The sequence below is a fragment of the Rhipicephalus microplus genome, chromosome 3 (genome assembly GCF_043290135.1).
Source record: "Rhipicephalus microplus isolate Deutch F79 chromosome 3, USDA_Rmic, whole genome shotgun sequence".
Taxonomy (NCBI): domain Eukaryota; kingdom Metazoa; phylum Arthropoda; class Arachnida; order Ixodida; family Ixodidae; genus Rhipicephalus; species Rhipicephalus microplus.
Genome location: NC_134702.1, coordinates 263807471 through 263834161, shown reverse-complemented (window position 1 = coordinate 263834161; position 26691 = coordinate 263807471). Strand labels below are relative to the sequence as shown.

Below are 26691 nucleotides of genomic sequence, written 5' to 3'. Positions count from 1 at the left end.
TGGAGTTAAAGCTGCCCGACCTGAACAGGGAGTTTGTTGTCCAAGCGGACGCGAGCAACCTGGGTCTCGGCGCGGTACTCCTTCAGGAGCACGACGGCGTCCTCCGGCCAGTGGCCTTTGCGAGTCGGTCACTTAACGCCGCCGAGCGTAACTATAGCGTCACAGAAAGGGAATGTCTCGCTATAGTTTTTGCTCCGGAAGTTCGACTGCTATGTCGACGGCGTGCCACTCGTGGTGAAAACGGACCACATGGCACTTACCTGGCTTAAGCGCTAGCCCGAGCCCTCGGGCCTGCTCGCGCGCTGGGCATTGACCTTGCAGCGGTACAACTTTGTTGTGCGCTACCGGAAAGGGAGTTCGAACGTCGTGGCTGATGCTTTGTCGCGTGCCCCCGTTTTGGCGTCCGGCACTTGTGTCCGCCACTCCCGAGAGCAGTCGCATCAAGTAGACCCTGGGCCCTCTGGCTCCAAAAGGTCGAAAGGCGCGAACCCCGATGGCGAAGCGACTTTCGAGTCGACAGCCTCGGGTGAGGACACATACCTGGTGGACCCTGTCACGTCCACTGGTATTGTCTTTAGCAGAGAAGAGCTGTTCAAGGCACAGCAGGACGATCCGTTTCGTCAACACATCGTTGATGAGCTCAAAGAGCTGAGCTCCCAACTGGAGCGTAGCGGTCAAGCCGCCGGGCGCGAGCAGACAGCTGGTATTGCTGTCGGCGCCGAGTGCCGTACACAGGCTGGTATTGCTGCGGGCACGTTGGACTCGTACCTGTTTGATGCCGACGGCGTTCTCCTGCACTACATCCCATCCGAAGAAGTTCCCCAGGAGTCTTTCAAGGTGGTGATATCTCGCAGTTTAAGGAAAGCCACCTTAGGTTATTTCCATGACTCGCGGTTGGTCGGACACGCGAGGGGTCTTAAGACTTTTCAAAAGTTGTGCCACTCCGCAACCTGGCCTGGCATGAAGCGCGACGCCCTTCACTACGCTCGCTCATGCCGCGTGTGCCAATGCGTGAAGCCTCGCGGGGGCAAGCCTCCTGGGCTCATGCGGCCGATCGACAGCCAACAGCCTTGGCAGGTTGCGGCCTGTGACATTATGGGACCTTTCCCAAGAAGCCAGAGAGGCCATGTTTTTCTCCTGGCTTGCACAGATCACTTCACGAAGTGGGTTGAACTGTTTCCCCTTCGGAAGTTAACGGCACGCGTAATCTGGGACAAGTTGACCGAGGTCTTTACCCGCTTTGGCTTTCCGGCGGAGTTGATCACGGACAATGCGTCCTATTTCACGGCCAAGGTGTTTGTGGATGCGTGTGCTGCCTTTGGCATTAAGCACCATAAAACAACCACGTATCACCCACAGGCCAACCCAACCGAGCGGATCAACCGGAACCTAAGCCCTTGCTGACAGCCTTTGCGCAGCAACACAGGGATTTGGATGCTTGTCTTAAGAGATCGGCTTCTCCTTGCGGTCTACGGTCAATCGCTCGACAGGGTACACGCCCGCTTTCCTCAACTTTGGGAAAGAGCTGCCTAACCCCATGGACAGCGTCCTACGGGGCGGCGGCGGGGCAAGCGCCGCGAAGGTCAGCCCGTCGGGCTATGCAGCAGAACTGCGCTCACGGATGGACGCGGCCCTCGACCTGGCGCGTTCCAACCTGGCGAAAGCGCGAGCTGGTCAGAAGGCTCAATACGACCGGTCGCATCGGGATGTCCGTTACGATGTCGGCGATCTCGTCCTCAGGCGCAATCACGTCTTGAGTGACGCTGCTAAAGGCATCTCGGCCTCCCTTTCAGCCAAGTGGTTGGGCCCATACCGAGTGCACACCAAAGTGTCGCCCCTGGTATACAAGCTGGTTGACTCCCAAGGGAGACCAGTCGACGGTCTAGGTAACGTCTCCAACCTCAAACCTTTCGTTGCCCGCAGCAACGACTTCGGGGAGAAGGAGGCGGTCACCGAACCGCAGGGAAACCGGGATAAGGCTGATTCCAAACCACGCCACCAGTACAACCTGCGAAAACGCACTTCGGCTGATTTTCGCCTCCGGCATGTAGCGGGATGTTATCCCCTCCATGTAAGGGAGCGGAGATTATAGCTGCTGTGCGATTGCCTATCCAGCAGCAACAGTAACGGCTACCTGGCGAGCTTTCTCCCTGGTAACAACGTTACACGCGCTGCGCACGGAATATCCACCCGGTTCCCAGCGCTCCCGGCTGCTCGAGAGAGAACAGCCCTTTCCCCGGTGGCTCCCTCTCACTGGGTATCTTCCGCGTAGTCGGCGAGAGAAGGGAAGCGTGCACCCTATTGGCTCACGCAACCTTCAATCCAACGGAGTAGGCTCTCTTTATTGGGCCAGCCTGTCGAGTCTACGGGGCCGCACTTTCGTTGCATTTCGGCTTTCACCGACACCCCAGCATTCATGATGTGCTCCTCGATGGCCCGTTTCTCCAAGAAAAAGCCCAGGAGACGAGCCGCGCGCTCGGTCGTTCTGCAGGCACCAGCTGCGTCCATGCCGCCTCCGTTGAATGCTCCCCCAGCCCCTGCTAACAAAACACCGCCTCGTCGTGAAGTCGCTACGTGGACGTTCCAACATAACACTGAGGCCCCGGTCGCCTTCGTGTCGACTCGTCGCTGGTCCAAGAAACGCAAAGTCTGGGTGGGGTTAGACCCCGAGTCTCTCCCGCGTCCTTTCCGCAGACGCACCTTTTCGGACCTGCTCGACACTTCCGGAGGTGCCTGGATGCCGCCTGTTCCTGAGGCCTCTTACTGCGACGCTTGTGGTGTCCTGCTGGTGTACGAGGCTACCCACTTTCGTTCGAGGGTTCACCGAGCGAAGTCCGGCGGTGCCCCTGCGATCATGTCCACTCCGGCGGTGCCGCCTGGCCCGGGCCTTCAACCTGCCCTGTCCACCGACTCCGTTCAGGCGGTCGTGGCGGCGTTCGTCACGGACTATTCATTCAAGTCGGCCATCGCTGCTGCGGTGTCCGCCGCCCTCCCGCAACCCCAGGCTCCTGCTGAGACGCTGCCAAACGAAGACACGGGGGCGCCCGACGACCTCGTGGACGGCATGGACCTGGACCTAAGTTTTTTCAGTGTCAGTGGATGCTGTTATTACGGCGTCTTTAAGGCGGCCTCGGTCTTAGGAGAGGGGGATGTAGGAATCGAGAGCGCCCTCCTACCTGGCGCCTCGTTCCCAGCTGCCGCACGCGCGCCAGCGGCGTAGCCCGGGCGCGCATAAGCGCCGGCATTTGCCAAGATGACTGCCAGGGCGCCTCTTGGTCTGGGCCAGTCAACTGTCGGCTTCTTCCCGTGCTGGCATGTCCGGGCACGCTACGCTGGTGCGCTGCGCGGGCCTACGTCACAACGCAGTGCCATTTCCCATTGGGCGCGCGTGACATCCTCCTCTTTTACGAGCTGTGTTGCGCCCGATGATTCGCTCGTCGCGGCAGATGCTCTCAGGCCTTCACGAGAGGTTGACGCGCTGCTTAGCAGGCGGCTTCTCGTTCGAGCGTTCGACTTCGGCCCTTGCCTTGTGCGGGAGTCATAGCGCCATAGGCAAGCGTACTTGCTCGGTCTTGCGAAGTTCCCTATACAACCTGCAAGCCCGTGAGTGTCGCACTGTGCTGCATCTTGGGTTAATAAACCCGTTGTTGTTATCCTGCCTCGTGCGTGGTTTTTGCTCCGTGCCGGAGAAAACGACGAACCCGGCCGCAACGTCTTCGCACGCAGCGGCAGTGGAGGACGTCGCATAGTAGTTAAGCCTTGTGCAAACCTATCTTCACAAGGTACAGTCGCTCGGTGCTTGGGGAAAGTTTTTGTTTTTTTTGAAAGCGTAATCTTTATCTTACAGTGGGAACAATAGCTGTGGTATGTGTCAGAGAACGTCTAGGTGTGCGGTAAAGTGCCTGATTAAATATTTGCCATGCTGGCTGGCTGTTAATCTCGAAGTGAACAAACGTGGCGGCCTGCGCGAGGAACAGCGGCATAGTCTTCAAAAATTTGCAGCGTTGACTGTGGCATGTAGTGTGCGTTGAAAGGCATCGACAATATTGGTTCACCTTTATAGATGGTGAAACTGGGAATATTGTGCGTGGTGTGTGCAAAGTGAATAACGCGATGCGTCTTGTTTGCGAAAACACTAGTATTCGTAGTAGGCCAGTTGTAGTAACCGATTGTCGATGGAACTTTACGATCTGACATTTTAGTGAAGATAAAAATGCATTTGATGCAATAATCTGCGAGTGGGTACATCTCAGCGTATGCACGGTGCGCAGAAAAATAAAAGAGCATGAACTCGAGGTGATATATACGACTATGCACGAGGTATAAGCTTGTTGTAGCGTTGCCGAATCTGCATATATGCTTCACCACGGCTATAACTTGTATTATCGGATACCTGATACATGTGTGAGGAGGTTTATTAGCCGTTAAAGACAGTGACGAGACAGCGTGAAGAAGCGTCCAGCGATCGGCACAGCAACGGACCGAAGCACGAGCCGAGAGAGCCGGGCGTTGGCGATGCTGCTCGCTGCAGGCACATCTTCTTCTTCACACATGTAAATGGAGACAGTGGAGATTTTCGTTTCTTATCTACTTTTTACTTTAATGGCTCGATCCTTATGAAGTGACAATGCTCATTAAAAATTTGTGCATCAGGCCTAAAGGAACAATATGGATATGTGGGGTTTAACGTCTCAAAACCACGATATTGATACGTGAGGAGTTGAAGTTGCAGACGCCGTAGGCAAGTGCGACACAATCGGTTCTGAGCCCGAGACACTTCAACCTCTTCTACATCTAGAAGCGTCCTCTAGTAGACACTGGTACCAACACGTACGTTACATCAACTCCCGCCGGCAAAAGCACCGTCTTGGTGCATCGGGTCAGTGAACGTGACATAGGGCTTGAGGCGGGGAACATGCACAGTCTCAGTAGCTAGTGGGGTGACAAAGTCTTGGGAGTTAGTGGCGAGATCTCGTATGTGGCTTCGGTAACTTGGCGAAGAACTCGGTAAGGCCCGACGTAGCGCGGCAGGAGTTTTTCACTCAAGCCAGCACAACGTGAAGGCAGCACTATGAGCAGTGACCCTTCCGCGACCCTCTTCTTTCAAAGCTGTGACTATAGAACATAGCAATGCAGAAATTTTTGTCGAAGGATTGCAGACATAGAAAGATGCCGTCGCTTGTCAACCAGCATCTGCTCCAAGAGAGGGTATGGTGAGTGGAGTGCCCGCAGTGACGTCACACGTTTACAAACAGGAAGAGGTCTATTCATCACGTGTGTTTGAGTCTGAAAAAGCAGCAGGCTTAGTTTGTTTCCCTTCCTTAGTAGCATGCTCTGGTGCCAATACATTGGGGCAACATTACGCTCTAGCGTTGCCTAAATCTGTCTTTCAGTCTTTTCAAGCATTCCTGGAACATTCTACAGCATACAAGCATTGTTTGAGTAACCTCCTAAATACATAACAATGATGCAACGTTCTTGCAATGCTATTTAAAAGTTGTTTATACGATTCATATATGATGGTGCAACGCTTCTCAACATGACTAAACAGCACATACAACAAAAACAAGAATATAGGCTGGGCTAGATTATAAACCATGAAACTTTGAAGTACTGAAAAAAAAGTTTGTCGAAGTTTGCATTAGAAGTGTGAGGCCAAAATGAAGCTGATCAGTTCCTAGCTGGTCCTGGCCACACGAAGTGATGCCGAATGATGCCAAGTACCAGTTGAGTCCAGGACAGCCACCTCTCGCCGTTTCGGGAGTACTATGTTATGGACTACTTTTAATGAGTCGAGTCCAGCAGTCTCGCTTGTCAGCGCGCCACAATTCCCAGCAAGTGCCTTGCTCATCAGCAAAGTGAACCTTCCTTGGTATTCCTGTCCTTGGTGCTGTGGGCTGCACGTCGCTGCGACCTCATGTATGGCGCGAAACAAGCGGTTGTGCACAGTGGCCATGCAGGCGCACACCTGTGCAAATGGTTGCTAGGCAACGTAAGGTAGCATCATCGCTGAGCACAGATTTTGTTTTTTCATTTGTGCTAGACAGACTACAGCCGGCTTTTACGAATCCACTGTTAAAAAAGAGAGTACAATGAATGGACAAAGTATTGAGCAAACAAATGCAATGTCAAAAGCTGTACATTTACTATTGACATGTGTGTCTATACACTGGTTCCACATGCCGGAAGCCCCCCCCAAAAAATGGATCTTCATAAAATGTTGTGATCACTTTAGCCTTCGAAATGCCTCTTGCATAGGCCAAAAGCTGTGCACTATTTCTCAATCTCTACATTTCTCACACGGATGCACTCTGAAATCAGGCACTAGTGGTGAGCATGAATGGAGTTCCCGAAATGCTACGGTCTGGCCCTGAGATGAAATTTTCTTCGGAGTACACGTTTTGTCATGCCATTCATCTATGTCAGTCAGCATGCAATGCCTCCTTCAGACACCACGAACTCACAGAGTGCTGTCCTGTTTTGCTGTGCCATGGCAAATTCAACCACTTTTTTTGAGCACTACAGTGAACTGTCATTGTCTCCGCTCATTTTCGCAAAAAAAAGTAAAGAATAGCCCCAAGATCGAATAAAAAGCGAAAATTCCAGATGGGACCACACTGATAGCCATTGTACTATTACACAAGGCAGGTAGAAAAGCAAAGTTGATGACAGTGATAGCAACAGGAGTGCACAAAGTTGCTAGAAGACTGTAACGGGTATATACAAATGATATTGTGTGCATATATATATATACATATATATATATATATATATATCATCATCATCATCATCAGCCTGACTACGTCCACTGCAGGACAAAGGCCTCTCCCATGTTCCGCCAGTTAACCCGGTCCTGTGCTTGCTGCTGCCAATTTATACCCGCAAACTTCTTAATCTCATCTGCCCACCTAACCTTCTGTCTCCCCCTAACCCGCTTCCCTTCTCTGGGGACCCAGTCAGTTACCCTTAATGACCAGCGGTTATCCTGTCTACGCGCTACATGCCCTGCCCATGTCCATTTCTTCTTCTTGATTTCAGCTATGATATCCTTAACCCCCGTTTGTTCCCTAATCCACTCTGCTCTCTTCTTGTCTCTTAAGGTTACACCTACCATTTTTCTTTCCATTGCTCGCTGCGTCGTCCTCAATTTAAGCTGAACCCTCTTTGTAAGTCTCCAGGTTTCTGCTCCGTAGCTAAGTACCGGCAAGATACAGCTGTTATATACCTTCCTCTTGAGGGATAGTGGCAATCTACCTGTCATAATTTGAGAGTGCTTGCCGAATGTGCTCCACCCCATTCTTAATCTTCTAGTTACTTCAATCTCGTGGTTCGGCTCTGCGGTTATTACCTGCCCTAAGTAGACATAGTCTTTTACAACTTCAAGTGCACGATTACCTATCTCGAAGCGCTGCTCCTTGCCGAGGTTGTTGTACATTACTTTCGTTTTCTGCAGATTAATTTTAAGACCCACCTTTCTGCTCTCCTTGTCTAACTCCGTAATCATGAGTTGCAATTCGTCCCCCGAGTTACTCAGCAATGCAATGTCATCAGCGAAGCCCAGGTTACTAAGGTATTCTCCATTGACTCTTATCCCTAACTGTTCCCATTCTAGGCTTCTGAAAGCCTCCTGTAAGCACGCGGTAAATAGCATTGGGGAAATTGTGTCCCCCTGCCTTACACCCTTCTTGATTGGTATTCTGTTGCTTTCTTTATGAAGCACTATGGTAGCAGTTGATCCCCTGTAGATTTCTTCCAGAATGTTTATATATACTTCATCTACGCCCTGATTCCGCAGTGTTTGCATGACGGCTGATATTTCTACTGAATCAAACGCCTTCTCGTAATCTATGAAGGCTATTACATATATATACACACACACACACACATATATATATATATATATATATATATATATATATATATATATATATAGAACTTGAAGGGAAGGCACGGCAGGTCCGGGTATTTTCTATATTGAATTAACTTGCAGATAGCACATAAGAAAAGGATCGTATTTACTAACGTTTCGGCCGTGGCACGGCCTTCGTCAGAGTGTATATATATTTTTTTTCGGTTAAAGTTATATTCCCAGTTTTATCGTTGCCCTCAACACTATTTATTAGCTCCGTTGTGGCAATGTTGCATTAAAAGTTCGTGTTGTTAACAGTGGTGGCAATTGTAGCAGATGAGAGTACACCACTGTTGTGTATTGTGCCTTCATCACATAAGTTGTACATGAAAGCAATAAACACAGATTTAACAAACAACAAGAACATAGATTACCTGCTCAGGGCAACAGGGTTGTCAATGTTGGAGGTCTTTCGCTCAATAATTTCCCGCAGAAGATGATGATAGAAATCGTCGTCGTCAAAAACCTCTTCGTCCACACAGCCAGAATTCTGCTCCTGCTGAAAGTAAAATTGCAGGGGACAATCCAAGTGCACAATAATGTTTGTTATAGCAGCTACCTACTCTTACCTTGTCGTTATTCTCTGACTCTTCAGCACCAAGAACCTTATACGAGGAGCGCTTGGTTTGTGTCCTGCGAAGCAGTCTTTCTTCATCCATGAGGATCTGAAGTTTTTATTAGAAGTGGATCAACGAAACCTGCTCACCGACACTGATGGTCAGCAACACGGTTATGTGTAGCATGCATAGCAGTTTGTGCAACAATTAGCTGTCATGTGAGCAACGAAATGGTAATCATCTACACACTGTTTTGGAAGTAAGAGCGAAAGGAAAAAGAACTTGGCTCTTTTTCAATGTTCCCAAACGAGGCAGACTGTATATAAAATTGAATAAAAAGACATGAATGTGTGCAGAAGTTACAGAGAGAGCACTCACGGTCAAAAGGTAAAAGGAAGACGCTGACCAAAAACACTTAGAAAAATAACAGATGTTCCAGCTCTTGTGCATAAATTTTATCTCTTGACAATGATTATACTCGACCAGACAAGTTTCCATCGAACTCTTGATTTCAGAGCAAGCCTCATGTGACCAACATGTTTATTCTGAAGCCAGCCATATTTTAATGAGAGCGAGTCTTCACAAATATAAGACTTGAAATTCACATAAACGCATGCTCACTGTTTGAAATGCTACCTATGCAGCAAGTGGCAGTGCTACATGCTGTTGAAGGCTCACACAATACAGAAAAAGAAAAAAAACGCGCTCCTCTCCAGGTCATTCTAGTGCCACAAACAATCGCCAAGGCGTCAACTGGTGCACCTCGTGATGTCACCAAGATTTACTGGTGGAACAAGAACCTAGTGTCTAGGTTGACCGGTTTTAGTTAGCTATGACTCTCAATATTCGATCATCTCTATTGAGTGAGTTAATCCTTGTGAATTGACAAGCTGACGATATTTTTAGAGCATTTGGTAGAGCACTTCGTTTATATTTGAATATTTTTGTCAACAGGCGAGTGGCCTGATAGTTGAGCAACACTGGCACACTCACAAGCCACAACATAACAAAAAACTAACTGTGCGAGTATCAGTGTTCTGGCGAACAATATTATTTCCTGGCCACCTAGGTGTGAAAATAAGCTACCCAAGCTTTCTTCAGCTGGGCTCTGAAATTTAATGATTTGCAGCAGCTGAAATGTTGTTAAAAGAAGACAGCTCTGCTCCTTGCTATGCATAAAATAACACACATGGTGAATGCCAGTGGGTGAGTTGAGATAAGCAGTGCAAAAAAAAAAGATAGAGTAAAGGAAAGACGAGTGTTTTACTCCGTCTTTGTTTTTTTTTTTGCTGTTTGCCTCGACCATCTGTGAATCGTTACCAACTTGCCCAGTTTTAATTACTACTCAGTGGGTGAGGTTTACAATCTGCAACTTCTCAAGCTTGTTTTGCACGAAAATATTCTTATCTTCAAAAGTGTTATGGCTCGGGCGAGTTGGTTATCTATGAACTTAGCTTCTATTAGCACGGCACATATGAAAATAAAAAGGGGGAAAGACGACAGAAACCTCTAGAAAGGTAGACACCTAAACTTCCAACTGTTTATTTTCTGTCCTTAGCACCCATCTTATACATGCATAAAAACACAACTCATCTTGTAGGTGACGTCATTCCAAAAAACATAATTTCTTCATCCGTAAGTGCAATTGATGGAGAACTCACACACAAGCTTCCCACATCAGCTATAGCTTCAGCTTCTTTAATTTCATGTGTCAGCTGATTCCAAGACCGGCCAATAACGATGCAGCTGTACAGATCAGGGGAGCACTCACAACCTTTGCAGTGCGCTGCTAGAAACCCTCCTGCTTAAAGAAGCTGAAGCTATAGCGGGTATGGGAAACTTGTGGGTGAGTTCGCCATCAACTGCGCTTACGGATAAAAAAATGACGTTTCTTGCAATGACACCACCTGCAAGATGAGTTGTGTTTTTATGCATGTAAAAGATGGATGCTAAGGGCATGAGATAAACAGTCAGAAGTTTAGCGCGTACCTTTATAAACGTTTCTGCCGTCTTCACCACTTTTTCTTTTCATATCTACCACGCTAATACAAGCTAAATTCTTATCTTCCTACTTTTATAGTTTGTACGTGCATAATAGACCCTCTACTTCTAGTTTTCATCTCAAATGGCTTGGCCACTGTGTCATGGCCCGTTTAAATTTGAAATCCGAAGTTAACTAACAAGAAGGACTGACTCTAGTACATGGAGTAAGATAAGAGAGGAGCACCGACTCCACCCCCCCCTCCCCCACGCTTTCACGCGGGACACATCATGCAACGCGCATGCAGTGGTCCAACTCATTCCTTTGCTCTCCTCCTCCATTCCTCTTCCTGCTTTCGCAGATGCTTTCCCCTCTCTCAGCACATATCACAACACATAGTGCCACCTGTCGAGGCACATAGAAACGATTCAGCAGCTGCACTTATGAGCGCATGCGCGAACTGACGGAAACCACCGGTGGCGGCAGGGAGGGGCGAGTGCGGAGCATGTTGTCTACTAGAAAACCGTTTGCTCGGCTGTGTCAGCATGATAAACAAACAAAACGTATTGTAGTGACGTGATGGCATCCGACGTAGACGTGCCGTCAGTGCTAGCTTAATGGAAGGACGAGAGACGTACAGGAAGCAAGCAGCCGAAGTAGAGTGGCGGCTGTGGCGTCCAGCCAGCCAGGAGCCATGAACATTCTTCGCTGCTAGTGCCACGAGCCACCAGCACTCTTCATTTGTTTCTCTAGTCGGCTGGCCGCCACTAGCGCTATGCTACAAGGGCTCCTTGCCTAGCATGTTACGCGATAAAAGATATTAATGTAAAAGTGGTAGGAAAAACATATAAACACTATTTACGAGTGTGTCCATTCCTGTAAGTGCCCATTGGGAAGTCCGAATGTCGCCAGGGTGGAAGCTGTTAGGAGAAGTTCGATAGTTCCGCTGGACGGCACTGGGAACCGCGCAGTGAGCGAGGACCATGATGACTGCGTGTTGCTATGAGCAGCGAGCAAAAAAGAGACGCGCACTCGAAACGCTGGTGGCGAAAGCTGTGTGCATGCCATGGTCAACAACACTCCAAGCTTCGTGCGTTGCAGCTTCTTGAGAACCGACAACAGTGCGTTTGTGAACGACGCTATGTGTGTTTTGGATAGGGCACGAGTCATACACTGGGCATAGACGTGAGGCTGCCTTTCCTGACTTGACGACGGAGGTAATGAGAAAGGGCTGCTGTCCACGACAGTGGATGGTGGCGGTGTTACGGATTGGTCACAGATTGTGAGGCGTAGCTCCTCAAGAAGATCAGACGAATTCGTCGCAAGTAGATCTTGAAAACTCTGGCTGTCACTTGATACGTTGGAAGAGAGTTCGTGATAGGGTAAACTGTCTACGAGTGATGGAGTGGCAGGTGCGGGTGTGTTTATAAATCTGATGCCTTGTGAACAGTGAGAGTGTGCTCAGGGTCCATGTTTCGAGTGGCGTCGCGGGCTTCCTTCCACAGGAGTTGGGACAGGTGTGGAGTCTGCAGGTGGGTCAGCTTGCCGGGCGGCATACCTGCCAAGTTACAGGATTCTGAATCCGGGAGATTTATGCAATGGGAGGAGGGGGGGCACAAAAATAACACCGCGATCAACAACTCACCTGTGTCTTCCTGGGACACACGTGAACGGACGGGACTGCACAGCTGGCTGCCGCAAAAGCATGGGTCAAAGCTTTGCTCACTGCTAGATTCTTTTGACAAGAACGCCAAAACGTGTCTGGCCCCGTTTTCCCTTTTTATTGCGATAGCAATTATATGAACAGTCCAAGCTTTTTTTTTTTTGTCATCGCCACCACCCCCGTCATTCCCCTTATATGTATACGTATCTATATAAATGAACACTCAAAGAAAAAAAGCTGCTCGGCGACGAGCTCGTCGTGATGCGCCGACGCGTGCTTATCTCTCACGTGTACATATATATATATAAATGAACACTCAAAGAAAAAAAGCCGCTCGGCGATGAGCTCGTCGTGATGCGCCGACGCGTGCTTATCTCTCACGTGTACTTTGCCCCATGGATGGATGCCTGTGCGCGTGCTTATCCTTTGGTGGGAGAATCGTGTGCCTTTGGCTTTCACTGAAACGAAAGCGTTAGTTGCCGGGCCCACAAAGGTCACTTTGGTCTCTACACAGGCCCCTTTTGCGAAAACAGCGCGCTTCTCATACGCAGCGAGGTATAACTAGGACACTTGTTAGTTTGTACTCATCTGTACATGTGATTACGTATCGTGCATTGGTTTTATTCAAACAGCGCATTACATGTCGAGCGGTAAACGTTGTTAGTTACGATACTCTTGTCCTGCGAATATCGTTTTCGTGCATCATTTGTGTGTAAGCAGCGCGCTGCACGTTTCGATCTGCTTGCCGTTCTCAGCATTACATTCCAAGTTGTCGCTGTCGCATTTATTGCTTCGCACATGCGGCGAAAGTGACTTTTATTTAATTTTTTATGTATTTACTGCCTTTAACCTACCGCTGCGCATGTGCCCTCGTAGATCGCTATCGCGTCGCCGCGACTGCGGTTCAGTTCATTTTACAATCCCCATGCACTTGGCTGCGCACGTCCCTTCAAAGCTAAGCCGTTTTATGCCATCTACGATCACATCTGCCACAATTTTGTCCGCAGGGTTTGTGGAAAGCAGCGTTGCTTTGACTGGTTGAGTGTTGGACACACGCACACTTTCGGGACTCTGTCAGTTACGTCCTTGCCATACATGATCGTGTCAAGAGCGACCGCGGTTTCGACCACAGCAGTTGTGGCAACGAAAATCACACGCACTGTAGAAGACTGTGCGTGCGCCGGTCGCATGTGTACTTCCGAAGCTTCGGGTACGCTGCTCGCCGCCTTCGTTCGACGGTTCCCGTACTAAAGTTCGTATCACCTGCTGCGATTAGGAAATGTGTTCGGAACATTCAAAATGAGGCCCAATGAACATAGTAAAATTTGGCTGGGTAATTTCAAGAATTCATATCTGCCGCGGTTTTGCATCACAGATTATACTGCGTGTTTACATAAACGCTTCTTAAACTTATGTATAATAAAATGAGGTTGGTTCAAAAAGCCTGGCGCGGATTGAGCAGCTTTTTTGTCAATCCGGCCAGATCACGCACAGAAGTTTGGATTTCCGAGAGATTTTCATGACAACCGTACAAACGAAAAAAAAAAAAAGAAACGGTCAAAACCCGGGAGTCTCCCGGGCCAATCGGGGAGACTTGGCAGGTATGTGGGCGGGGATCGTGGAATCGCTCGGGGCAGATGGTACAGCTGAGCAAGTTCTTGCAGTGAATCCGACAGTGCGCAGAGCAGTGGCCGGCGTCGAATCTGCGACGGAGAGAGGTGAAAATGGCTCTGAAGTCAGAACCAGAACATCGAAGGCAGGAACCGTGTATTCCGGTTTGAGGGTTCCTTCGTGGACGGGTCGACAGACGCAGGAGGGTGGCCTCCGTCGCCTGTGTGGCCAGTTGTCGCCAGGGGAACGGTCTGCACTGGCTGTGGTGCGGGAGGCGTCCTGGATGGTGATGAGCCAGGTGCAGTTGTGTCTCTTTCGGGAGAAGTATCCCAATTGATGCTGTAAAACTTGAGCGCGGTGTCTCGCAGATCATTGTACGGGCAAGGGCTCCAGGAGAAGTATGTGAGGCGGCGTTTGAGGCCATGTGGAAGGTGACATTCCAATACCTCGTACATGAACTTTTGGATCCAGATGCTGTTGCGATCCAAGGCCGCCGCCAACTCTTCGAACCATGATTCTAGGCAAGAAGTTCGAAATGGTGGTAGTGGTGGGTCGAATTGAGGCTGCCGGGCTTGCGCTGGCTCAGTGGTAGTTGCGAAGTTCAGCGGCAGTTGTACAGCGTCAGTCGCTTGTTCGTATGTCCGTGGTCACCAATTTGTAGCGGCGATACGGCGTCCGACGTAGACGTGTTGTCGTCGTTGGTTTAGTGAAAGGATGAGAGACGTACAGGAAGCGAGCTGCCGAAGTATAGCGGTGGCCGTGGCGTCCAGCCAGCCAGAAGCCACGAACATTCTTGGCGCCTCGCGCCATGAGCCACCACCGCTCATCATCTTTCCCTTCAGCCGGCTGGCCGCCACTAGCGATACGCTACTGTATATAGGCATACTCATAATGAAATACAAAATAGGAGCATCGTACCACTTTTTTTTAGACATATGCAAAACACTGTTACAGATCTTTAGACAAAGCATACGAAAGATTGTGCTGAAAAAGAACGGCAGAGCAGATGTACGCATGTTTTCCACGCCTGGAAGCCCGAGCGGCAGCATTGACCGGACATTTTCGTGTTACAACCTATGTTTAAAATGTCTGCAGTGTGCTTTTTATGCCTTAAGGGACAAGGTATCTTGGTACTTGTATCAGAAGACGTGGGGCAACTGGACAGGGCACAATGAAGTGTTTTGTTCCCGGCTGCAAATCTGGTTATAGCAAAGAGTGGGAGAAGATTCTGCTCTTCGTGGCCCCCATCAACAGGTACTTGATCAGAGGCGTCAAAAAGTACCTGTGAGTAAGCTACCACTGAAATACAAAGGCAATTAATATGTGCTCGACTTTTCGAGAAGCACCTTATACAGTCGAGCCAGCTTATAACGAACCTGAGCGTGACGCGGCATCTGTTCCCTGTATCGGGAAGTTCGTAGTAAATGAAACACAGCTTTTAAAAAAAGTTGTGAGTGAAAACGCAAACTTTTCTTGCCCAAAAAGTCTGTGATGCACGTGTTTTGAAGAGCGAAAGCAATATGGACAGTCTCGAGTTCATTTAAAACGGCAGGGTGCTCGTTCGCCGAGGCCCGTGGCATAAACTGCATGAGGCACTGGCTCCAAAGTTTCGTCGTTCTCGCTATCCGATGATTCCTCCAAATCGCTCTCGCCATGTACTTCATTCACAATGCCCCAATCCGTGCACCGTTTTGCAGTATCGGCCTCATCGTCAGCCGTAATTAAACCGCCACAACAGATGTCCCACCCGCTCTCTCAGGTCGGAGTCGACGACGCGCTGCCACAAATCACCGCCGCAGTTTGGAAGCTTCCGGCTCGGCATCGGGCCCGACGTCGACGAAGTCGGCCTCGCGAAAACAGTCTCGCGCGCATGTAGCCGTCACCGCCGCCCACGAAATATTCACCATCTCCACGCTCAGCTGAATACCGGGACGCCCGAAGCAGCAAGTTGGCTGCCAGGTGGTCAATAGCTATGAGTAAGCGCTCCGCAACACGGCACCTAACGCGAGGATTATGCTCAAGCCAGCGGTCACACTTTCGACGTTTTGTTGAGCGGCAGGAAAAAGTGTGCTAGTCTTCCCGTCGACCACCATGACCACACACGCACACCAAGAGCGAGCAAGACGGGCACACGCAACACGCATGCCGAAATGCGTGGAACAACTCTTAGCCCGTTTCCAGTCAGAAAACGAAACTAATTCGAGCCAGCGTGGCGGGCGTCGCGGAGCGGTGGAGACGGGCGAAGGGGTTGTGATCAAGAGAGGAGAGCAGACTTGAGAGAGAAGGGCAAGGAGTTGCAATAAAGAGGGGGAAGGATGCGGCGGGAGGGTGACCTTGAAAACCAAAACACACGGGAAGGAGGCACGTTGAGTAGCTTTCTTGAAAGGTCCACGAAACTCGCACGTAAAAAAATCTTGGAAAGAGTGCCTGCGTGCGGCGGTGTTCAAAAAATCAGCAGCCGTGGTGAAAAATCGTTTTGTTGCGCCGGCGGGTTGGCGTGGCCTCACGAACTTCGATATTTTGCGATTCGTTCTGCGCAAATTAACAGCCGATTTCGCGCTTCCGCACTCGCGCGGAAGGCATGCTGAGTTGAAGGCGAAGTGAGCGAGAACAAGTCCTAAGCACGAAATGAATCGCAAATGATCAGAGTTGGCGGGGTAGCGTACGCCCGTGCACTAGACGCCGAACATCGGATACAGTTGGTGGCCGACGATGTTGGTAAATGGTCTGGTCACTCTAGGCCGGCGACGCCAACGACAGTGCCAGCGATAATAGGGTAGATGGCCGACCGGTCTTCAAAAGATCGGGGGCAATGTGAAAACATGGGCCTCGTCTGGCGATGAGAGGTGCTCAGAGTAGCGGGGGGGACAAAGGACGGAGGGGTGCCTAACAAAAAGCAGTCGTGGCATGGAGGAAGAAAACAGCTTTCCTTCCTCCATGGGTTGGGGAGAGTGGCAACAAGAGGGTCAAGGAGGCAGGGCCGGCGTTTAACAATAAGAATGTATGGGCACTTCGCCGATGCCTGATCGGTGGCCGAAATTGGTTTCCCAGGAAGTCAGCAGACCGCTGACTCCGTTCGCTGTAACCAATCAGCGGCGCTCGGAGACGTTCGTTATAAGTGCAATTTTGTGCCATTGAACCAATGTATATTTTGACGGTCACGCGAATTTTGTTCGTTTTATGCGAAAGTTCATTTTAGGTGGAGCCGTTATATGTGGGCTCGACTGTATTAGATGCGTCTCATCTCTAGCACCAACTAGCCCTCCAGAACACGCTTCATTCGCTTGGGCATGTGAAGGTATTTTACCCCAGACAGAGGACAGTCCCACCATAATCGAATGAATAATCTACTTCATCGCTGGGTATGCGGCATGAAAATTTTGTCCAAAGTTTGACTGTGAGACGCGCAGGAGTGCACTTGCTTGAACTTTGCAGCCTGTTGACGAAGACATTCCCAGTCTCACTGCCACCAAAACATGCAGCCGAATAATATATGCAAGCATACATCTATACAGACTGTTACACTCGACCAAGAACATCTTTTCTTGTAATGCAAAATTGACGATGTGCTGGGGACACAGTCTTGTGAAGCTCACAAGAAAGTAGTTCTAGTAGGAATTTTGCAATAGTACGTTCTCATGAAAACGTGGCAATTTCACTCGCAAGAGATCCGAGTGGCTTGGAATGCGTCGAGAGAAGAAAATAAGCAAGCGACGCACTTGACGAACGCTAAAGAAAGAAGTGAAGAACACCACCTCTTCATTGCAAGCCTATCTTCCTTGTTATACATTACGGCCCCTTTCTTAGTTTCTCTTGCCATGCTTGTGTACGTACTAATAAACCATGTTTGTCAGTGCACCTAAAATTTTTCATATGCTGCTTTACATGCCCTCTTTTTGCTATGTTACCTCATTTACTAATTTTGTGTAGATGTGTTTATGTATGTTGTAGTATTCTTTTGTGGGTTCTAAGTTGAAGATGTCAGGCATTTGGCCTGTTTCGAATAAAAGTAGTAAAACGATACATTGGGTTATTTCTTCTCATAACGACCATCCGCAAACTGCAATAGTCACTCTTTACAGGAAAGAACTGGTAGCAGGCATAAGGCAAGCACGGAGCAGACAACAGAATGAATAGGTGAGCAGACCCATGAACGCGGCCAAGCGTGCATCCGTGTCGTTACTATAGCAATGATGGATGGAGCCCCCGCCAGTGGCTCTGCTCGAAGGCAGCGCCTCTCCTGGGCCGCCTTCCTTCATTCCTAGCACCACCTGGTAGAGGAACAGCCAAGCATGATGCAGCTTTGCAAAATGTGTTTCTTCTAGATGAGCGGAGTCGGTGCTCCTCTTTTATCTTACTCCGTGCTTTAACATAACCACTTACGGTGGAACAAATGAGAAATCAGGGATCTCCTGGCATGGTTTCGTGGCAACGAAACGTTCTTGCAGTTCGTCTTGTTGTTGCGTCGACTCCGTGCCTTTGCCGTGTCGACGATTCGTCGAGTCTGTCATCGACGTCCTCCTCAAGCTTCTACGGTCATCATTTGTTGATCTCACCAAGCGGGCCACTTTTGCTCATCGCCGATGTCCCGGTCTTCGTTGAAGTCTTCGGCCTTGCTAGGCTAGGGTTAGCTCGTTATTGACACCATTGCTGACAGGTCCACTCTGCTTACTGGTGTGGGCTCCTACCGTAACGGCGCGAAGTGAGATAGTTGCAGGTCCACCAAGATTGTCGCATCCTTGCACTGCTGTGCAAGCCTGGGCAGCCTCACTCGGGAGCCCCTTCGAGGTTGACAGCCACTCTCCAGGTCTCTCACGCAGACATCCTTCAAAACCGGGCAGCTATGCTTCTCCCGTTGCTGTAGAGACGCTGGTTTCCCAAGTCTTCGCAGCTCAAAGCTCCGCAGAACAGCGACAGCTCATCCTCCGGGATTTTCTCTTACGGTTCGGGTTGCGTGCTATGAGCCTTCTTGTCCAATATTTTACGTGAACGTGGCGCATCAGTGCACAATCGAGGGTCTCGTGCACGGATGCCACATTCCAGCGCCTGGCACGTGCCTCGTGCCCTATTACTCATAACGAGCTGCCGATTACTTCGGACACATCTCAAGCATTTTGCAACTCCGAAATTCAGGAGATCAAAAGCACAAGCCAGGGAGGCAAGGCCAATCCAGAAGCACAGAGCCATCGTAAGCAGAAGCACATGGGGGTTTTTAAACAAGAAAAAAAAAAAAGCTCGTGGTGATGGAGCAGATCCATGACATTTAGAGATATGTTCTTGGTTTCAAAAGTGGTTTTAGTTTTTAATATATATTTGTAATGAGTTTTGTTTTAACAAAAGAAAGGGTACACATTAAATTGCAATAAATAAAATCATTATTGGCTAAGTTAGGTTGTTTTACATGACTGCAAACAGCATGAAGTGAAAGGTATGGTGAGAAAAGGAAAGTGATACCTAAAGTAGGGGTGCGCGAAATTTCAAATATTTTTTTAATAGTGTTTGCTCTTCCATTCGACTCACTCTCGAATTTTACTATTGAAACTATTCAAACTTTCTAAAAACAAATACAGTCAATGTTGCAGATTTTCAATGTGTTTCACCACACCCCACTTGTACTGCACCAAAGCTGCCTTTCAAGATCTGCTATGGTTACAAATGTATCAACTCAAGAAAATGCGGTATTCAACATGGAGATGATAGTTGTGGCAGACGCTCAAATAATGCCACTTTGGACATGAAATTTGGGAAGGAAATGTGAAAAATCGGACGTCAAAAATTTTTAGCATACGAAATTTCAGAAGTCCTTATATATATTCACACCTACGAGGCAAATTTGGAACTCTGGACTTGAAAAGAACACACCTTTGTCTACCACGTCAATTGAAGAGGAGAGGCTGAGTAAATACCATCTTTGCCTTTCACTGTAAAGGGTTGTTGGCAACACCATGGTTGGACGAAATCACATACATAAACACAATTAAACCTCTGCATTGCCTCATTCTTGATTTCTGGAATCAGATGCACTACCGTTGCACCACCGGGTCACGACTCATTCTTGATTTGACAACTATGAAACACCACTTTGCGAGTGCTTAATCATCTTTAGCAAAAATAAATACTTTGCTGTTGCCAGCTCATAAGAATATGTTTTGCAATCCTCTCCAACTTTCATTCCTCCGATTTCGCTTTGAAGTATTAGATAAATATTTCGCAAATATTCGAAAAATATATAAAAAACATTAGATTCGACTGATACTTCAATATTTAGGTTTGTTTTGCATGCAGAATTTTGTTTTTGCTCTTCACACAGCTCTGATCAACAGTTCAGCGAGACCACAGGCTGGTGACATAAGAAATGAGTATTCAAGCGCAGCAATAAAAATCTTTCAGCAGTTAAAATGGTCTCACAACTGCAACATCCCAAAGCATAACTCATTTATACAAATCTACTTCCAGTTGCACATTTGCTGTTAATGCAATGTGCTCCTACTTACGTGCTCAATCTGTTTGACCGGAGACTGCTCGAGCGAGGCAAAACTACGACCAACTTTTCCCGACAGTAGCCGTGTCCTCTCATACCACTTCTCGATGGTGGCATTCCTGCAAGGAAGAAAGCGCAGTTATCGCAGGGCAACTGTTTTTGTAACATCAGGTGTCGCCCAGGCTACACAAGCAGAATTTTCATCAGTCCACTGTCGCTACAGCGGATGCATGTATATGCGCATGACAGTCCAGGTGAGAATCCAAGTTCAATAAACTGTGCTTGGTTAGGACATAGCGAGGAGGGTTCAAGCCAGTCTACTTGAACGAAGAGAAAAAGACGTACAGCGATGAGTTGTATGCCTTCCTGTCCTCGCCCGAGTAGTCGCCTGGAACCCTTCTTGCTATGAGCAACTAACGAGCTCAAGCAAGCACAATTCTAGGTTAAAAAAGATGCATGCAAGAAGGAGCACACTACAACCATAAACCATCAACTAGGTTAATTGAAATGACAGAAAAAAAGATGGACAGAGGTCGTAAAAAATCGAAATAAGAGTTTGGTGAGAGAGTGAAAAGACTAAGGAAGGCTGTTGTCTGTGCTCGTCGTTCTTTCACCTCCTTTCACAACAATTCAATAAACCCATTTCATTGTTTGCACTTGTGGTGTTATCATCATTTTGCCCATCTTTTGTAAGTGCACCTCACAACTGCAGACAAACACGGAAAACCAACGAGCCCAGTTATCTAAGTGCAGACCAAAACTATGCTTGGGGCCAATTGAAAACTAAGTGCCAAGATGTGCTTTACACAAAGCAAAATACGGCTGGAAAATTCTACAAATTCGTATCACTGAGATTCTGGTGTACCTTTACATCAACCGAGATTCTATTAGCAGCCCGTCCGCATTAACGTCTTCTAAATGAGTTTACATAATGTGATAGGTTCACAAAAAGTTTGGGCCGAATTAGTCCGGATTTGAACCGCCGAGCACTACAGGGGGCCTTCTTGTCCATCCATCTCGTTTGGCGTGATCACGCTCGCAGTGAAGCACTCAATATAGCTATAACAAGGCCAGCAATGCTCTAACTCGAATTAAATTGAATGAACAAGGTCTCAAACAGTGGTAGTCAAATGGGGGTCTGCAAAGTTATTTTTGGGAGTTTCCCAATAGCCATCCTTGAAACAAATTTTTTGTATGCTTCATTGCATAACACATTTGCATTGCAGCAGAGCTGACTTATGTTGCTCCTTTTTTTTTTGGGGGGGGGGGGGGGGGGGATGAGATTGGTGAAATCGATGGTTTGACAAAGCGCCATCTGGTCTGGGTTCTGGAAAACAAATGAAATGGAAGAGCACCAACCACAATGATTTTGACGTTAAAAAGTAAAAACATCAAAAATTGACATTTCAGGTACCGTATGGTAGCCTTGCTCACAATAAAGTACTCCAGCAAAGTGGGCTGATGTCCGTTTTAGAACGCTGTCAAGACAGCTAATACACTCTGGTGCCAGTATTTCGCAAGGCCACTTGGCAGGGCCACTTTACTGTGAGCAAGGCTATGGTATGATAGCCGAAATGTTAACTTTATATTGTTCTAAACCTTTTTTATTTTGGTTGGTGCTCTTTCTATTTTTTTTTTTTTTCAGGATGTGTTATAAACAGCGTGGGCTAGGTGAAGTCACAATGTAGGCACCGGAAGATATTGCCCGTTTTCTTTATGTCAATCTTTCTGAATGCGTTCGGCAACAGACACCCGTAACAGAGCTGGATACCCTGCTTCATGTAAAGATTCACGTGAACAGGCAAGAAGATTTAGAGTATTCGTGCTACAGGGTATGTGTGATTCCGTATACGCACACTGTTTCCTATAACTTGAAGTGGCCCAGCAGGCTAACGTACGCATTGTTTTTTCAGCCCCCAAAAAACTAGGGGAGCTTTCCAAGTTGATTTGTCCAAATAATCGAGCTCACTCAACTTGTGATAAGAAACTTGTGAAAAGAAAGGTTAGATTCGTTGATTGTGAGTGCCATATGGTCTAGAAGTTTTCAATATCATTCGGGATGTACTATATAATGCAGACTAAGCGGTGTCTGAATGATGCACTACATGAACACAGCTACAACATGAGAAATAGACTTTTCGTAGGAAGGTTTCTAGCAACGCAGTGCAAAGGTTGTGGGTGTTTCTCTAATCTGTACAGCTGTAGGGTTATCAGCCGTCTCGGAATCAACTGACACATGAAATAAAAGAAGTCGAACCTATCACAGATACGGGAAGCTTGTGTGTGAGTTTGCCATCAATAGGTCTCCCAACCTTAGCCAGGAGTGCTGCACCGTGCACGTTTCGCCGCCTTTCTAGCAAAAACTGCTCGCTCGTCACCCAACTCCTGCCTTCTGCCTGCGCTCTCGGTACGTTCACACGCTGTGCATGCGATTGTCTGGTCGCCCTGAACGTGCAGCGTCACCAGTTACTTGTTCCGAATATTTAAAAAAATTTTAAAAATGTTTTCACGGTGTAAATCTCACTAGAACCGAGAGCGATTCATCGACAACCTTTGAGGAACCAAGCAATTGAGTTGTTAAAAATGAAGTCTTTGAGCGAGTGTGTCCATGGTGAACAGCTGCATTTCTATCACATCAAAAGTGAGGTGACAGCGCAAATTCTATATGTATGTTACTGGTAAAACGTTCATTTGATGCGGAAGTCGTGTCTTCTAGAAGCTCTCAGCAAACCACCACCACGCTTTCGCGTGCGTTTGTCATGTGGCTTTAAAGTGTGTTGTCCGGCTCTAAATTCATTAGGAGGTAAGTGGAAAGAGCCTAAACTTACGTCTGCGCTGTTCAGTCGCAGGCACTAATGCAATGCGCAGTGTTCAGCTTCATAAGAGTTTCACTTTTGCCGAGGTTTTGATCTGGTGTTAACAACGTCGTATCGTGAGTTCAATGCCACATTGGATTTTTTTACAGCTCCTTTGAAAGCATAATGATGCGCACACAAAAAAAAAGTGCTTTAGGTCCACTTCGACCGTGCATGTTTCCCGCTGCGCATGTTTCATTTCAGATTAATATCCGTGCTTGTTCACGCAGCGTGTTCACTGATTCAAATGTTGATTTGGTTGTTTTTACAGCTTTTTACAAATGGTTGCCTCAGAAAGCCGGTGCCCAATCTCAAAATTTACAGTGGTTATCTATATTTGCTCTAGCTTCAGTTTACAAACGCACTTCCTTTTCATATGAGTCCGACCATCATGCTTTTCCTCGTTAATGAGTGATTATGCTGTGTACGACAAAAATTTTTCAAAGTGACAAGACTGCGGAAGTACCGACGAACTGCCACAATCCACTCTTGACGCCATTGCTCCTCACACTGCTTGCCTTGGAAACAGTAGAACTTCATGGGAAGTTTTCAGCTCTTCCTCATTTTTAAGCTTTTGCAGCAGCTCACAATGCAGCAGAAGTGGGTGTATGCTTTTCAGAATGATGAGGGAGCGGTGCCCATAACATGCGAAATGAGCGATAAAAGCCCAGAGGAACAAGTTCTTTGTGCACAAATCAAGCAAGCGCGGCCCGTCTGGGCGGAAAACAGTGCTGCGCAAACTTGAGCTTGTCTTCCCTCTTGCTTTGACAAAAAAGGGAATGACGTATCCTGGAATGAGAATACGAGCAAGATAAGTTGGATTTCACTTTTGTGCTTGCACAAGCGTCATTGGCATGAAATGAACAGTTGGAAGTTTAGCGCATGCCTTTCTCTTTACATCTACGTAGTTTTTCCTTACGTGTATCACGCTAATACAAGCTAAGTTCATAGATGACCAACTTACTTGAGCTGCAACAATGTTGACAAGTCGGGTTGGCCCAAATCAGGAGTAGCTAGAGGGGCCCGACTTTTACTAGGACAGTTTAGTTAGAAGTGTGCTTTGTACATGGTTTTGGTCTGATTTTTGAAGGTACAAGTAGTTGTTTTGTGCACTTTATATTTCTTAAAATGCCGTGCCTGTGTTTATTAAATGTGGCGCACCACCCGAATCCGTGACAGATGTCCCTCCATCAAAATACTTCCCGTCCATAACGACCGCATTTTGGTGGGGTCAAAAAGCAAAGAACACCCGAGTGCTTAGATGTCGGTGCATGTAAAACAACCACGGGTGGTCAAAATGAGTCAGGAGTCCTTCCACTATGGCATCCCCTGTAATAAAATGATGGATTTAAAGTTCAAACCCCCCAGCTCGAGAAATTGTTATTGTCCTTCTATTGTAATATTATAACATGATTATATTTATACTATTAAATTGTTGTGAGCACTCTTATGCCCTCATGTGTGAGCCATCCACTGTAGCAATATTATCAGCATTGATGTGATGTCAACATCGACCACATTAACATATTATTCACATCTATGTGTCGTATTGATGTAGTCGATTTTTTGTCTACATTGCTTGAGTGTCTGCACAGCTGATTCTCTCTTCCAGGTAGCTTTGTAGGTTTACTTGACCATGTAAGGGGTGGAAGCAGGCTTCAGTCATTTGGAGCAGCTTTGGGAGCAGCAAAAAGGGACTTTTGGAGCAGCTCTGGAGCAACAAAAGGTGTGTTTTGGAGCATCAAAATTTAGTTGTGGAGCAGATTTCTCGAGCCACACATCACTCTTAATTAAAATTTTCACTCTCTGGTAAATAGAACAAGTTTTAGTGGTCTTTACTAAGCATGCAATTCTGATCAAGCGTCCAGACTTATCTGAAATTCATATACATAAACCTTACAACATCAGAGCTGAAAGCGCAGCAACTCAAAGAAAAAACATCAGCAGCGCTCTGGACAGCTACTAGACCTCAGATGAAGAAAAAAACTTAATGTTAAAACGTTGCAATGTTCAAAATGTGATTAAAATATTTCATCCAACATGAACAGAAACTCAAGACTAGAGACGAGCTAATATGATAAAAGGTATTTTCCTAGTAAACCATTAGGGCTCTATAAAAATAAATGTAAAAAAATTATGTCCTGTCATTGAAGTGACATGAGAACCACAAGAAACTTTAGATGCGCTCGCTGCGTTATTGTTAGGCAATCGAAAGAAAATTTTATAAATGCAGAGCTCTTCTGAGTCGCATGATGTCGCGCTTTGGCATTGGCGGTGGCGCCGTCCCAACCTCCACTGCGCATGCTCGCATCTCGTGCCGGCCCAGGAAGACACCTGCAAAAGTGTTGCTCCCCTCCACCTCTTTCGCCTCTCAAGGCCGACGCAGGCAACGTCTGCTAGTAAAAAAAAAAAACTTCTCGCGCTGCACAACTGCATTGGCCACCCCATATATGTAGGCACTGGATCTCACGTTAGGAAGTGAAGGGTGTTTTTAGTTAGCTTTCACTTGACATTGAAGGCAACGCTTCTCCTTCATTCAATAAATTAGAACAGTAAAGAACAAATAACAGTTAAGTATTTCTAAACCATACCCGATTACGAAACATTCACGCGATACTGCCACCACTCTGCAATGCATTTACTCGAGCTCGCCATGTAGGAAAATGCGGGTGGCATTTTCTTGTTATGATACTGTTGCGTGAAGGCACAAGGGAAACTAGGCGTTTTAAAATATATTTACACAGCGCCAACGCGCAAGCCAAGATGGCGAACAAGAGAGAGCGCGCGCACACACAAGTCACCTCGTCTTCCTCAGCGCCTATCTCACTGTTTAAGTGGGGCATTGTCTCGTAACATAACCCCCGGGTGCTGAAGCACCGTCTCGGTGCTTTCTATTGTGTTGCCGAGTGGTAAAGCTTAAGGCGGGATACGTCTTTTTTAGTGATCTTGTTCAGATGTCGGTAGTCAACACAGAATCGCCAAGTGTTGTCCTTCTTTTTGACAAGAACAACAGGGGAAGCCCATGGACTACATGATGGTTCAATTATGTCTTTGGCGAGCATGTTGTCGACTTCTGCTTGAATTATGTGACGCTCGGTCGAAGATACGCGGTATGGCCGTCGATGGACAGGGGAGGCATCGCCGGTGTCAATGCGGTGCTTTACCGCACTGGTTTGACCTAGTGGACGATCACAAAAGTCAAATACGTCCCAGTATGACTCAAGAACGCGAAGGAGTTCGTCAGCTTGATGCGGCAAAAGGTCTGACGCGATCATTTTTTTAACATCAGGAGACGGGCTTCCTTGCGAAGATCGAGCATGTGTGAAGCTGGAGTGTCGAGCCTCGTTCGAAGACAGAGCTGATATGACGCATTCTTCAGAAGGAGTCAGCATGGCGAGGGCGATTCCGCGCGGAAGCACTTGCGGACACAGAGCAAAGTTGAGCACAGGAATGCAGGCGCGGTTTGCACGTAACTGAATAACAGTGTGTGGTAAGGTAACACTGTGGGTCAAGAGAAGGGATGTGATGGGCGCGAGCACATAGTCACCATCGGATACAGGTGGCGAGGGCGTAACGGTGATGCAGGTCACGGTTTGCGGTAACAAACGGACATGTTCAGCAGAGCACATACGGG

General features: G+C 47.7%; 1 protein-coding gene across 3 annotated transcripts in view; it reads right to left on the bottom strand.

Moving 5' to 3' along the window:
• The window catches only part of Aatf (Apoptosis antagonizing transcription factor), a 119219-nt gene that overhangs the window by 19861 nt on the left and 72667 nt on the right, over positions 1 to 26691 (bottom strand). For 2 of the 3 annotated variants that reach the window (XM_037419789.2, XM_037419773.2), the window contains 3 exons: positions 20216 to 20321; positions 8479 to 8574; positions 8284 to 8408 (listed from right to left, as the gene is read on the bottom strand). In XM_037419789.2, coding sequence (XP_037275686.2) covers positions 8284 to 8408; positions 8479 to 8574; positions 20216 to 20321 — 327 coding nt within the window. The remainder of the gene's footprint in view (positions 1 to 8283; positions 8409 to 8478; positions 8575 to 20215; positions 20322 to 26691) is intronic. The other variant, XM_037419781.2, reaches the window with a different exon arrangement.